Here is a 13,219-nt window from a genome sequence, read left to right on the forward strand (position 1 = left end):
TAAGTACTTGCGGTGTGAATGAAAACTAGCGTAAGTAAAACTTTTTCCTTCATATTCACCGAAGAAACGACTGTCTCCAAGAACGATATGGTAAATTTCATTTCCGGAACATTTGCCGTACAACCGATGCCACTCTTCAGGGGATTGTTGACCTTCCCTGAAGTAAAATAAGTCGATTAATATATTTTTCGCATTGTTGAGCGTTAAATTAACTTGAATAAGACGATAATGAGGATAGAGACTTTTAAATTATTGGACTTCGTATTTCTCCCATCATCAGGCCTCCTGCTGATCTTTGTTTTTAATTTATTTTATTATTATTAATTACTTAAGATGTCATTTCGAACATAGTGTAATGGTTGCAGCTCCTTACAAGCGTTGTGTAAAACAAAAAACTTGGCGATTAAAAATAGTGGCGGAGAGTTTATTGCCAGTCCTTCTCTTCTGTTCTACGCCCTTGATTTGAGAACTAGCAGTAAAAGTAAAATTAGTAGCATTTCATATACATTTCTTAATTTTGACGTTCATATGTGATATGCAACGTGCAACTAGACGTTTCATATGAGCCTGCAAAGGCCTATTTGAAATAAAAACTTTTGATTTTGATATGACCATGACGTCTATATGAATAAATGATTTTGAATTTGAACTTGAACTTAAGATATAACATTTTTTGTTGTTGTTGCTGCGAGATTAATCTAACATAAGTTTACTTTCGAATTACCGTCTTTTTTGTACGTCAGCAACGGTGATTTCGTTAGGTTAAGATGTTAATTTATTTACTCTTAATGGAGCTCAAGAAAATAATGAAATCTATACGTAAATTTAAAAACTCGCTGCAACGGGCGGGCTTATCACTTCAAGTGACAACATGCTTAAACAATGCCTAATTGATACGAGTCATACAATTGAGATGATTTTTAATCGTAAATAAATTTAGTCAAAGAAAGATGAACAAATAATATTATCATTAATAAGTATGTATCCAGTGTAAATACTTACTGTCCGCGACTGGTATGCAGCAGAAGCGTAACAAGAGTGGAAGCCCCAGGACAAGTGCAGTTGTTTGCCAAAAGTGCGTATTTGAATTCGTCTTCGCAGACAACGAATTCAGCGAACTTCACATGTAACTTGTTCTCTGGTCGAAATATTTGTACGTATTGAGCCACGTCAGGAGCGAAATCTTTGACTGCCCAGGATCTATACAGGTTTTTTTTTATATTTTAACATAGCTTTTACACATTAAGAAAAACACTTTTTGAACGGATCGAAGCTATGTATTATTATTAAAAACTTACAATTATTTTCACCGTTGGTCACCGTGACCACGCACTCTGAAAAGCATGCAAAACTTTGGAAAGTTTTTAATAATAATACATAGCTTCGATCCGTTCAAAAAGTGTTTTTCTTAAGACATTAATTTATTTTACACATAATTAGTAATAGGAATGTTCTGATAGTAAAAATAAAAGTGACACTACAACCATTTTAGGTCTGTGCCTCACACATCTGTATCTGTTACATGATCATTTGTTTTTCTAACAGGCTCGTAGGGGATCCGCCTTCTTTGTCACACACACCACCGACTATTTGTGTCTAAAGCATGTCGTTTTCCTAACGATGTTGTCCATCACTGTACGAGTGAGTTTTATATGCGCATAGAAAAAATTCCATTGGTGGACAGCCGGCAATCGAACCTACGACCTCGAGGATGAAAGTCGCACGCTGAAGCTGGGCACCACTGGGCTTACACTGCACATATCATGCTCTTATAGTACCTACACAATTAAATCAAATTTATATTACGTTATTCTAAATGATAACAATAAAATATTTAAAAGTTACAACATTTTACTTAAATATTCTTGTGTCAGAGACAAGATGAGACTTTTTGATTGTTGAGGTCATTTCAAAGTGTGCAATTAGGCTGATTTATTTTTATAACCAATACTGTGTTTTAATTGAGAAGAAAAAAAAAACAGTTTATTGTACATAATAAAAAAGGAAGTTTAGTTAAAAAAAACTAGGCCTCTAGTTGACAAAACTATTGTTACACAAGATTATTATCCGTTTCAGCATAAGATTGATTTTAAGAATGTAGTTAAAGATGAAAGAGCCTCTGAAGGAGAACATTATTGGTCGAAGAAAGTGCAGCATTGTAAAATTTCAATTGACACTGTCTTTACCTGAGAATAGTATGCTCGTCTGCAGCAGTTTTATCAGCGTAATTCCTCGCAGCTAGAATGAAGCAAGCTTCGGCTTCGTTCATACGAGCACGTATCAAATCAGTGTCCTTGAGGCAAGATCCCTGGATGTAGATAACGCGCTGAGCCCAAATCGGAACCTGTGGCATCAAAATAGCTTTTAACTCCCATACATTTAATACTAAATACTTTATCTATGTAATATATTATATTCGTTTATGAAGTAGTCATTTATTATAGTTTCAATATTTCTTTGGTTTGTTCTTGGCTTAATTAAGTTGTGATTATTTTTATATTTACGTCGCTGCATCTTTAAATTTAAGTGTTTGTGTTAACAGACATAAGAAATTATTGTTTTATCCAAGATCTAAAGATCAATTTCATTGGCCATTTGAGGTACTTTTTAAGGCACGAAGGTTCTGCTCTTCCTTCGAAATGGGGAAGGAAGACCCAAGTGGCTAAAGTCTAGAAGATTATTACGTTATCACTGTGATATTTCAGCATCTTCTCAGCGAAAAAGTTATGTTAAACTAAACCTAAAGTGTACCTGTAGAATCATCCTCATTGTAGTATCAAGTTCCATAGGTGAGAGTAGAACAACGTAGTAATCCTGCAGCAAAGGATGTGCATAGAACTCATTGAGAAAGTCCATGATAGTGTCTGCGTGCAGCGTGGTGGAGCAGACGACCACATGACGCTCTGACTGGGCACGATGAGAACTGTAAGATCCGCCTAACTTCTGCCGCTCCATCCAGGTAAACGCAAGTTGTTCGAACTGAAAAATATGCTTATATTCCATTTATATTAATTTTTTCTTTTCTTTATTGAAACGATTCTATTTCCAACTATGTTAACTTGTGCTTGCTTATCGTAAGGTCGTATAATTGAATCCAGATTTGGTGCACATACATTTTACCGTCTATGTGGTCAAGTGCTTGCCGGATTTAGGAAGGTAGTGCTACACCTGTCGAGGGTCTAGCACTAGTGATTACTACTACTACATATTATTATTACTACTTATTTTACGAAAGTAAATAGTAATAATTTACCTGCGTAGGTAGCACTACCAGAGCCACTCCGATCATGATGACCATGAACAGCTGGGAGGGCCAAATGTCAGGTACGAAATCACCATAACCGACCGTTGAGAAGGTGACTACCACAAAGTACGTTGCCTGGAACAAGTTTAGATGCCGGTGTCCTGCACGTTGGAAATGCTGGATTCCACAAACACTGTAAAACATTAATGTATTCGTTTTGTTATTGATAAAAATAATTATACTTTGTAGCATATCATATATGTACGTTTGGACATTTCTATTGAAAAACGTAGTGTAGTTATAGTTGTTTCTCCTGGAATAAGGCTCTTAATGTAAAGAGAAACTGAACTGAAATCAGTTTTGACAATGACAATTGACATGTCGAGATTACTCAATCTAGTAATATAATCATAGTCAAATGCTTAAGCATTTAAAGGAATTACATTTGTATTCTTCGGAACGAGTTTTTAATGGCAACATTTTATGGCATCTTCCTCGGGGCTTAGTCAAGATGCCTTAACAGTAGTGTATGTAAAAAGTCGAAAATAGAATTTGTATGAGAATGACAGTTCGTGTCGACAAATTTTCATACAAATTTAGTTGACCTTGACTAAGCCCGCATATTCACTAGGGCATAAACAAAAATACTTTGCGATAAGTACTTCAAAGAAAAGTTCACGTGACGCCACTATGCGTTTTATATAGCGGGTTACGCTCAGCGTAATTTTTGTCTAAGCTCCTTGTAACAACTCGTAATCCTAATAGTCATAAAATTTATAAACTTAGAAATAGCAAGGTTGGTAGCTAAATTATTCAAAATACATAAAATGACTAAAACGTTATCAACAATATTTGAAAAGGTTCTCTAATCAGTTATAAACTATAATTGTTTATTGATACGTTTAAGCAGTTGTTATATAGGTTAATTATAGCGTTTCTATGAATCAGAAATAATTGCTTACGGACTTTGTCGGAGTGGAGTTCAAATAATTATCCTATAATTGTCTTTAAACATTCATACCCCATACGTCGTTCAGCATTAGTGAATACATAAACTTACTGAAATGGCTTTTGCTGTAGACCAATGGGACTATACCAAAAAATATTAGCGTAAGAGTAAATAATTTACTCAAACTTATTACTATTACGACTTTCGGCACTTTGGGATTTACGACGCATAACTTAAGGTGTCTGTGGAGTAACTTACCAGAAAGCACCAAAAATTGACTTCTGGTAACACACATATCTTAATATATATAAATTACGCGTCACGTTAATTGTCCGCTATGAACTCCTAAGCTACTTAACCGATTTCAATCAACACACCGTGTGCAATTCGATATAACTTAAAATATAGGATATATATAATTCTACTGTACGTGTGTATGTCACTGAAATCCCTTTGAACTGCTGGACCGATTTAATTGTTTCTTTTTGTATGCGTTTGGGTGGAGCCCTAGATAGTTCTGATTCACAAATCAGATGGGCCTGCAGATGGCGCTGCAGTCGGTATTTTCATAATTTGTTTAATATCCTAATAGCTTGAAATATCATGCAGGACAACATCTGTCGGATCCGCTAGTAGTTCTATAGTTCTTGATAGATTTTATAGTGAGGTCTGCACACTTAAGTCCAGAGAATTAAATTTTTACTAAGCATAAAACGCTCTGCCAGCATCCTGATGACAAGAGAGCGTTTCTCCTGGATTTCGAAAAAATTTTTTCAATTAAACAACAGTTACAAATGAAATAGTTATTTTTACTTTTACTAAACTATAAAAATACGTTAACATTAGCTCGAACGATGAAGGAAAACATCGTGAGGAAACCGGCTTGCCTTAAAACCAAAAAGTCCACGGTGTGTGTCAGGCACAGAAGGCTGATCACCTACTTTCCTATTCAATTCACAAACGATCATGAAACAGACACAGAAATCTGGGGCCCCCAGATTTAAAAAAGGTTGTAGCGCCATTCATTATTATTATTATTATAAAAATACGTTGCTCAGACATAGGAGCTCCGCGGCTTCTATTAGATCTATTATATATCGATATTATTTTGTCATATAACTATTGGAGGAAATGTTTCGACTACGATGTCTTCGACGAATAACCAGAACAGAATAATAGAACTATTATGTACCAGTACTGCAATGTTTTTAGTGCTTTGCTGGTAAGTGCTCTGCTAACTTCACAGACATCAACCCTCACGTTGTGCCTTGAAACGCCAGCTAACCAATGCTTTTTTAAGTGAGAACTATTCCTGGAATACAGCATGTCTAACATCCAAGCGTGTCAGCATATGTGAAGAGAAGTTATCAAAGAAACAGATGCGATTCAAGCCAAAAACACAAATGTACTTGTGGACCACTTAACAACTGTTTTAATAAAAAATCTACATGACTTGTTTACACAATAGCCCAGCAATACGAACAAATATGTTGTTGTGAGAATAAAAATTGGAGAGAAATTTCTAAAACATTTTGCATCTGGTAGACAATAGAAACAATGCCTTAGTTAGAAAAGCATTTTTAGTTTATGAAGTTGAATGTGTTGTAATAATGGGAATCCCATAATAAATGATGACTGTTTGTTGAAATGTTGCATACTGTAACCAATGGAAACTGACATTGCCAGCAAGCTCGCAAGTGCATTGCCAGCCTTTTAAAAGCTGGTACACCCTAAGTCGAATTGGTTCCAAAATACTTCAGTGGGCAGCTGGTAGTGCGTGGCAAAAACTGACATAAGAAACGCCCAGTTATGAAAGGACGGACGTCGAGGTGCCGCGGCTGATATATAAGTACGTTCATGTATAAGTATCACGTATCGTGTAAGAAACTTATACATGAACGTCAGAAAAACATTGTTTTTTTGCATTTACTGCCAGTTCTCAAATCAATGAAGTAAACGGACGAGAAGAACTGGTAAAGTGGCCAACGCTCTTTTAAATCGCTAAGGTTTTTTTGTTAATTATTTTCAGGCATATCTGACATGCACTTACAATACTGTGAGAACCTCACACTAATATAGTATATAGATGAATCACGGTAGAAAATAAATCATACATTGTTGTATATACACCGATCCAAGTCAGACCAGTCACAAGTACGACATATGGACAGCTATGATCCCCTCGCCATAATCTAGGGTGAGAGACAACTCGACCCACGCCACCACACGTTATGATGATTGAGGTCGTTTGTTAATCAATCTTGATCGCTGATACGAAATCGAATTTTTTTGTGAAAGATACACTCTGAAAATAAAAAGAGGCCCACAAAGCCAAATCGATACCGCGATTCAGTGCATTTATTCATAGTTCGAGCAGAATTTCTATGAGTGTCAGGTCTTTGGGTCGACTGTCGACATTGAATAATAATGAATTCAGAGCAATAATATTTGTTGCGACTCTTAACTCGGCGATCGTGCGTTCTTAGGGTGTACAATTAATATTTGCTCGTGTAGTGACAGATACATCTTAATAAAAACGATCAAAGATCCAAATCGACGGTGTATGTCAGGCACAGAAGGCTGATCACCTACTTGCATATTAGAAAAACAAATGACCAAGAAACAATTGCAACGCCACCAAATTTTCTATTTGTTTCAAGTTAAATTTATTAATTTACAGTTTTTACATAGTCGTCAACCCCGTTTACTTGCCTATGCCTATCTCAAGGCTTGACTGCCAATATTGCGTAGCGCGTACAGGTCGGAGGCTACCTGTACTTCCGCTTTTTAATTTATACTCCCAAAGATGAAATCGCTCAATACTGACAGTAATATATGTTCTAAACTGAAATTATTTCACAAGAAGTTGTTAAACTATTAAAAGCTTTGAATATTCCAAAGTTACAAATGCTCCTATAAAAGCACTATTGCGCTCCAATTAGATAAAACTATCCGTCTGTTTAACTAGCGCTTAGTTCTCACTATATGATTCCCCTTTCATACATATTTTATGGCACATTCTGCGTTAAATCCCTGAAATCTGTTAGCGAATAAAAGCCTTTAATCCGATGCAGAATTGGATTAACGTCAATTCACTATCGGTTTAATCTACACGTAATTTGAATTTGATATGATGAAAGCAAGAACAACTTAGGCTTCAGACATCGTACAATCCAATGTATAAAGTAATTGTTCAAGTTACACGTATAGGCGTATGAATATTTCAAAGCGAAAATTACATTTAAATAATATATTTTTGAACTATTTTAATTAATACATACTTCGAAGCTTTTCATTTATAAAAGTGCTAGCAGTTGTGGGATACTTGGCCAAAATACTTATGTAAAATATCGGCTGAAAAATGCGGTGTATTGTGATCCCAGATGTATCTCAACTAAGTGCATTATTCACGACACGTAATAAATTATATGAAAGTTTTGTGACCTAGAATCTACATGAGAATCCTACATTTTACGATCCTGCCTTTCGTTAGATTAATATGTTGCCTTAAATCATAAATAATAATGGAACATGACGATGAGGGTTGTAGTTCGGGTAGCCATATTTTGGATAATCTTGAAAAATAAAGCGCCGATTTTAAATTTTAAACACAAATTTCTCGATAAACGACGGGACGAGCGGGAGGGGAGTGGCTGCGTGACCAGTGACTGTTAAAGTTACTGTATGGTGTGCACTATTGGCGAAGAAAATCATGGGTTTTAACCATTTTTCTTTCGAATGACCAAGGTGCTTCGGATACAGTTACGACCCGGTATATTGACATGAATCATATTTTTTTTTGTACCACATCTGCAAGAAGAGTATATTGACAAGTCAGATGTATGGTATTAGCTGGGGCCATAGGCCACATAGCTAGGCCCTCCATGGACACACTAAACGCGTTTTTTCCGGGAAAAATCATAAACCGCTTTGGAGACATATTGTAGCCTAAATCTCCCGACTTAACCCCAGCTATATCCATAAATAAGTTAAAAAATCTCATGAAACAGTTAAATTGTTAGTACAACAATATCTTGTTTTATGTCACTAGGTAATAGGCTTCCCGCAATAAGGACCAGTTTTCCTAAGATTTGCTACAGAAATTAGCCCGGCAATTTCTTTGATTTTGTAGATATTATATGTATGTAAAGCCTTCCTACTTTTAGTTTCGTTTAAGACCATATATTACCATAGTTGACTAACCTGGTAAATACGAGACATAGCAGAGTAACGCATAGAATCATCAGTTGCTGCGACAGGGCGGATTGTGACTTCTGCATGGCTCGATGCAGATCATTCTGAAATAGGATTTGACTTAATTTTTATTGTCATTTTATACAACTGTCAGATTTGGAGGTGCTGGCTCAATGTGCGTCGACATGTTGAATAATAAATGTAAAAAAAATTATGCAATCCTCATCATGTCTTATATTTTCAGCGTTCTAAATAAATATATATCAAAATCTGCCAAAGGTCAGACATTTGAATCTATTTAATTGGTTTTTTAATTAAAAGTTGCTAAAAAGAGACACAGCTGGCGAATTACGATAATTTCAATTAAATATCTAATACTTACAAACATATTTTCAAGAGACCGCTTCGCTAACCAGCAGTTGAGAAAAACTGGTATGAACAGATTTCTCAAAGGGGGATAGGGTATCTGTGAGTATAATAAATATATGTATTAATTTGTGAATTTTTATAATAGATAATTAAACAATTTAATTGCGTACCGTCAGGGCAAATGGAACCGTGTTCACCATCTCCAGTATGAAATGGAAGGATAGGATTTGTTGCCAAATGTTACCCTGGAAAAAAAAGTATTTAATAGTTCGCAAGAGATGACGGCAAGCGGCCGGATGGTATGACATTGATTTCTGGGAAGGTGGGACGGGCTTTGGATTATACTTGTGTGGACAAATTTCCCCATCTCACTTCCCTCAGATAAGCAAAAAAGCTGCGGCCCCAGAGGAGGCGGAAAACTATAAGCTCAAATTTAAGAATCCTTCATCCAACTTCGATGTTGTTCCCTTTAAAGAAGAGACTCTTAAGCCGTGGAGCTCAAGTGCACAGGTGCTAATCAAAGATTTCAGTTGGTGGTTAGTATATAGTTCCGGTGACTCCAGAGCTGGTGCTGTTCCTCTTTTAACGAATAAGGATCGCAATACAGCGAAGAAATGCTGCCAGCGTTAAAGGTACACTGCCACAGGGACCAAACTTTTTAAATTTGTTTTAACTTTCTACTTTTTAATTTTTAACTCTTTTTATTATTACTGTGTAGATTAAGAAAATTGCAAATACTGTATATTCGATTGTTTTGATTACTAATTAAATGTATTTAATTATTATACTATTTTTAATTTTAATAGTTCATATTTTATATAATGTTTGTATGAGTTAAACAATGTTATATCTTCCAATAGCGACACTTATTCTAATACGTTTTTGAATGCGATATAATTCTTTTAATATCCGTAGCGCTGATTTTTTATAGATATGATCGCCCGGTACAAAAATTTAATATTGAAGATGCAATCGCTATTGGGAGTTACTGAGAATCTGTGCTCTTAAGATGAAGCCGGCTCTCACTGACCATGTTTTCAGAAAAGCACTGAAAACTTTGATTTATGAAAATCAAATAATAAAGTCGTCCGTTGAGCAAGTTTTATTCAATTTCAAATATATACTTTTAAAAACATTATGTTTGGAAACTATGTAACTTTGTTTGCAAAATCAAGGTTTGGCACACTGATACGTACTAGGTATAAAATTATAAAATTTAAAGGAAAATTCAAAGGGTGGTTGAGTCTCGGAAAATTATAAAGAAATGAACGATGTTTCCGGACTCTTCCTTGGTCTTTTGCTAAGCAAGGAGGTTTAACCCATACAAGCAATAATTTTCATCTCAATACAGTTTCCTTTGTGAAGATTAAAGAAAAGTTAGTGGATTGATAAATGTATGAGTCACAGCCGGGATTCCAACTTTAATTTTACATATTAATGAATATAATCGACTATTATCGCTCTATATTATTGATTTGACAGACATAACTGTATTTACATATGTAAATATTAATAATAGCCAATCGGATACAATATCAGAGAGAGCTTTGAGACTAATAAAGTTACTCTGCATTAGTCTTAGGTATGATATCTACGACATTGCATCTCATGCATTCAAATGAAGCAACGTCCAATGAATGGTGAAATGTATCATTTATCATTGCGTTTATTTGTAAAGTATATTAAATGCGTTGTCTAGTCATTTAATAGTTCAGACGGCGGTATACCAATAGATTTTTATCCAGTTAACACTCATTTAGTAAATGAGTTGTGAGATACCACTGTGGACTTCAACGTTCAAGCTGGACACTCGGCCAACAGGGTGGGGCTTTCCCTAATCTATTACTAATCGTTGAAGGCCAAAACTCTTCCCTAGAGACCCATACCATTCGTTGGAGAACTACACCCTGGTAGTCTAAGGAATTCCGTAAGTTATAAGAATATTTTTTTTTTATTAATAATTATAAGAATTTGTTTTTAATGCACAATACTTGGAACCTCTCTACTCTTAAAATGTTGGGTAAGCTAAACTCACCTTGTACCCGAGGTAGGCTAACAGAATAGCCTCGGAGAGCGAAATCATTGCGAGGATGACCTGCAGCACCCACAAGAACAGTGGGCGGTTAACCCACACGATACCATCCCAGTTGATGATGGGATGTTCCTGGAACTCCTCTTCTGTCAGGTTAGCGGAGTACTCGAACACACTCTTGTTACCCGGCTTACACCCGTAGCTATAATGTATTCCGGTTAGGTAAATTACATTTTTGAAAAATAATATCGTATAATGTTCTTGAAAAAGAGCAGGATAGAGAGGTTAACCTTAACAAGTGGAGATAGAAAGAAAACAATTTTTAACCGGATTAAAGCTATTTGTATTATTATAAACTTATAATTATTTTACATAAATTTGAATTTGAAATTTTCCGACGTTTCGCGTGCTTTACAGCGTGCGTGGTAACGGACTGAAGAAAAAAGGTGTGGAATGTCAAAAATATCACAGCTGTAGAGAAAGTTGCGTTATCTGTATTTATTATCCTGCAGTTGGTAGCGACTAAAAGATGACGGGTTTTTGCAAAATAAAATCGTTTTTCAGTGTCTAAAAGCTATGTTAACAAAAGACTATACTAAGTGGATGTAGATCGTTGCCTAGATAATCGGTTTGGCATATACGTCAAAAAGATATTCATTTCAATTTACATTGAATTTTTCAAAAGAAAAGGCGTTGGACGTCAACGGACAAGAGACTGTCTTCCACTCTTTTTTATTGCAAAGTTTTGTGGGTTACATGGTGATAGTAAGGTAAGGTACCTATATAACATTCAAGCAATGAATCAGAATAATAACAACGTAAAACAGACGAAACATTTTATTATATTATACCAATATTATGGAGTGAAATACACATACACAGGTAGATGAAAATGTTTTGTTCATTATATCGATAAAGGTAAAGATTTTGAGCCATATTCCAATCTCCTTTACAATGTGCTAGAGTTATATAGAATAGTTATATGATGATACTTACTTTCAGATCAAATCATTAGCGTAAAGCCTTTTGCTACGTAACAGTGACCTTCTACAAGAAAAGTTGAATGAACTATTCCTGACTCTTTGCTTCATTAAAGAGATATTAACAAGCATATTTCTTAACTAAAATTGTTTTCTAATATTAAATTGGATTAGTGAGTAAACTATACGATAATAGAACTGTTTATATCATTTCATATACGCTCTTTCGGTAATTGTTTTAGTCTTTGCATGAACGACGCCCTTTTGTTATTCTTCGTATGTATCCACGCAATTAAATGCTTATGTAAACATAATTATAACTGTGTAGTCCTGTGTTTCCCAAACTTTTTTGTGCCTTAGCCTTTCTAAAATTCATGTACCATGAAACAAACATACTTTTAAATAATAAAATATTGAATTGGTCACTTTAGAAACTTTAATGATAGTCTTTAGGAATGACTTAGACATGAATTAAAATCATATTATTAAAAAAAACTGAAATAAAATTTTCGAATTACTCTAAAAAACCTCAAACGGGCACTTACTATCTGTATTGTAATGTTTACTTAACTTATATTTTATATTCAGATCGTTTCTCAACTAATCACTGCAACACTTGACTGAAATACACCTGCATATAAGTGATTATAATTAACGATTTAAGAAAAGTTAAAATCGTATGATTTAGTTATTAAAATACTTTGTAATACATTAAAATAAGGCAATATATTATGTATATCTATCTCTACAACCCTCTTCCTCTTAACATAATTAAATTTAATATCCTAGGTAATTTTTTAACTTAAAAGGTTAGATGTTGTGGTCATTACATTCAAATTATTATTACTCGTGCTTGATTATATACCATTCGTATTAATACTATTTTTTTAGTTAAATAACATTAAATATAATGTAGAAATTACTTATGGTAGTATCTGATGTATATACTTACTAGTGTATAAATAACAATCAATTACAAAATATGTTGCTAAGCGCAACACTCGAAGACGGCTGGACCAGGTAGACTAAGTTAAACAAATAATAGTAAGGCAAAACGCGGAAAGGGTTAGGGGGGGGGGAATAATACAAGTAATTGGAAATTGATTATTTATATTTTTTAGTAAAGAAACCGACAATAAACCAAATATAGTTTTTTTCTTCACCGAATGTTAGAAAACACCGCATTTTATTAGAAAATAAATTTAATTTAGTCATTAAAAGATCAGGTTTTTTGAGGCGTTTGAATACATTTATAAGTTTGCGAACTCGAGAACAGAGGTTTTAGGGCCCTAACAAAGCTTTGGGAAATCCAGGAATCCATTTCCAGAAAATGAAAATTGAAGCTGATGTGAAGGTTGCACAGTTTAGTAGACGGGAAGAGGTTTCGTTTCCTGGACTTCAACATGTGGAAGCATAGAATTTGCTTGAGTGAAAGATTATTAGGCCTTATT

General features: G+C 34.6%; 1 protein-coding gene across 11 annotated transcripts in view; it reads right to left on the bottom strand.

Moving 5' to 3' along the window:
- The window catches only part of LOC123718852 (potassium channel subfamily T member 2), a 47,940-nt gene that overhangs the window by 9,700 nt on the left and 25,021 nt on the right, over positions 1-13,219 (bottom strand). For all 11 annotated transcript variants that reach the window (XM_045675780.1, XM_045675783.1, XM_045675777.1 and 8 more), the window contains exons 4-12: positions 10,792-10,990; positions 8,927-9,001; positions 8,770-8,853; positions 8,397-8,491; positions 3,254-3,437; positions 2,752-2,979; positions 2,187-2,344; positions 1,003-1,200; positions 8-157 (exon numbers count right to left, since the gene is read on the bottom strand). In XM_045675780.1, coding sequence (XP_045531736.1) covers positions 8-157; positions 1,003-1,200; positions 2,187-2,344; positions 2,752-2,979; positions 3,254-3,437; positions 8,397-8,491; positions 8,770-8,853; positions 8,927-9,001; positions 10,792-10,990 — 1,371 coding nt within the window. The remainder of the gene's footprint in view (positions 1-7; positions 158-1,002; positions 1,201-2,186; positions 2,345-2,751; positions 2,980-3,253; positions 3,438-8,396; positions 8,492-8,769; positions 8,854-8,926; positions 9,002-10,791; positions 10,991-13,219) is intronic.

Source organism: Pieris brassicae, chromosome Z, assembly GCF_905147105.1.
Source record: "Pieris brassicae chromosome Z, ilPieBrab1.1, whole genome shotgun sequence".
In the NCBI taxonomy this organism is placed as follows: Eukaryota; Metazoa; Arthropoda; class Insecta; order Lepidoptera; family Pieridae; genus Pieris; species Pieris brassicae.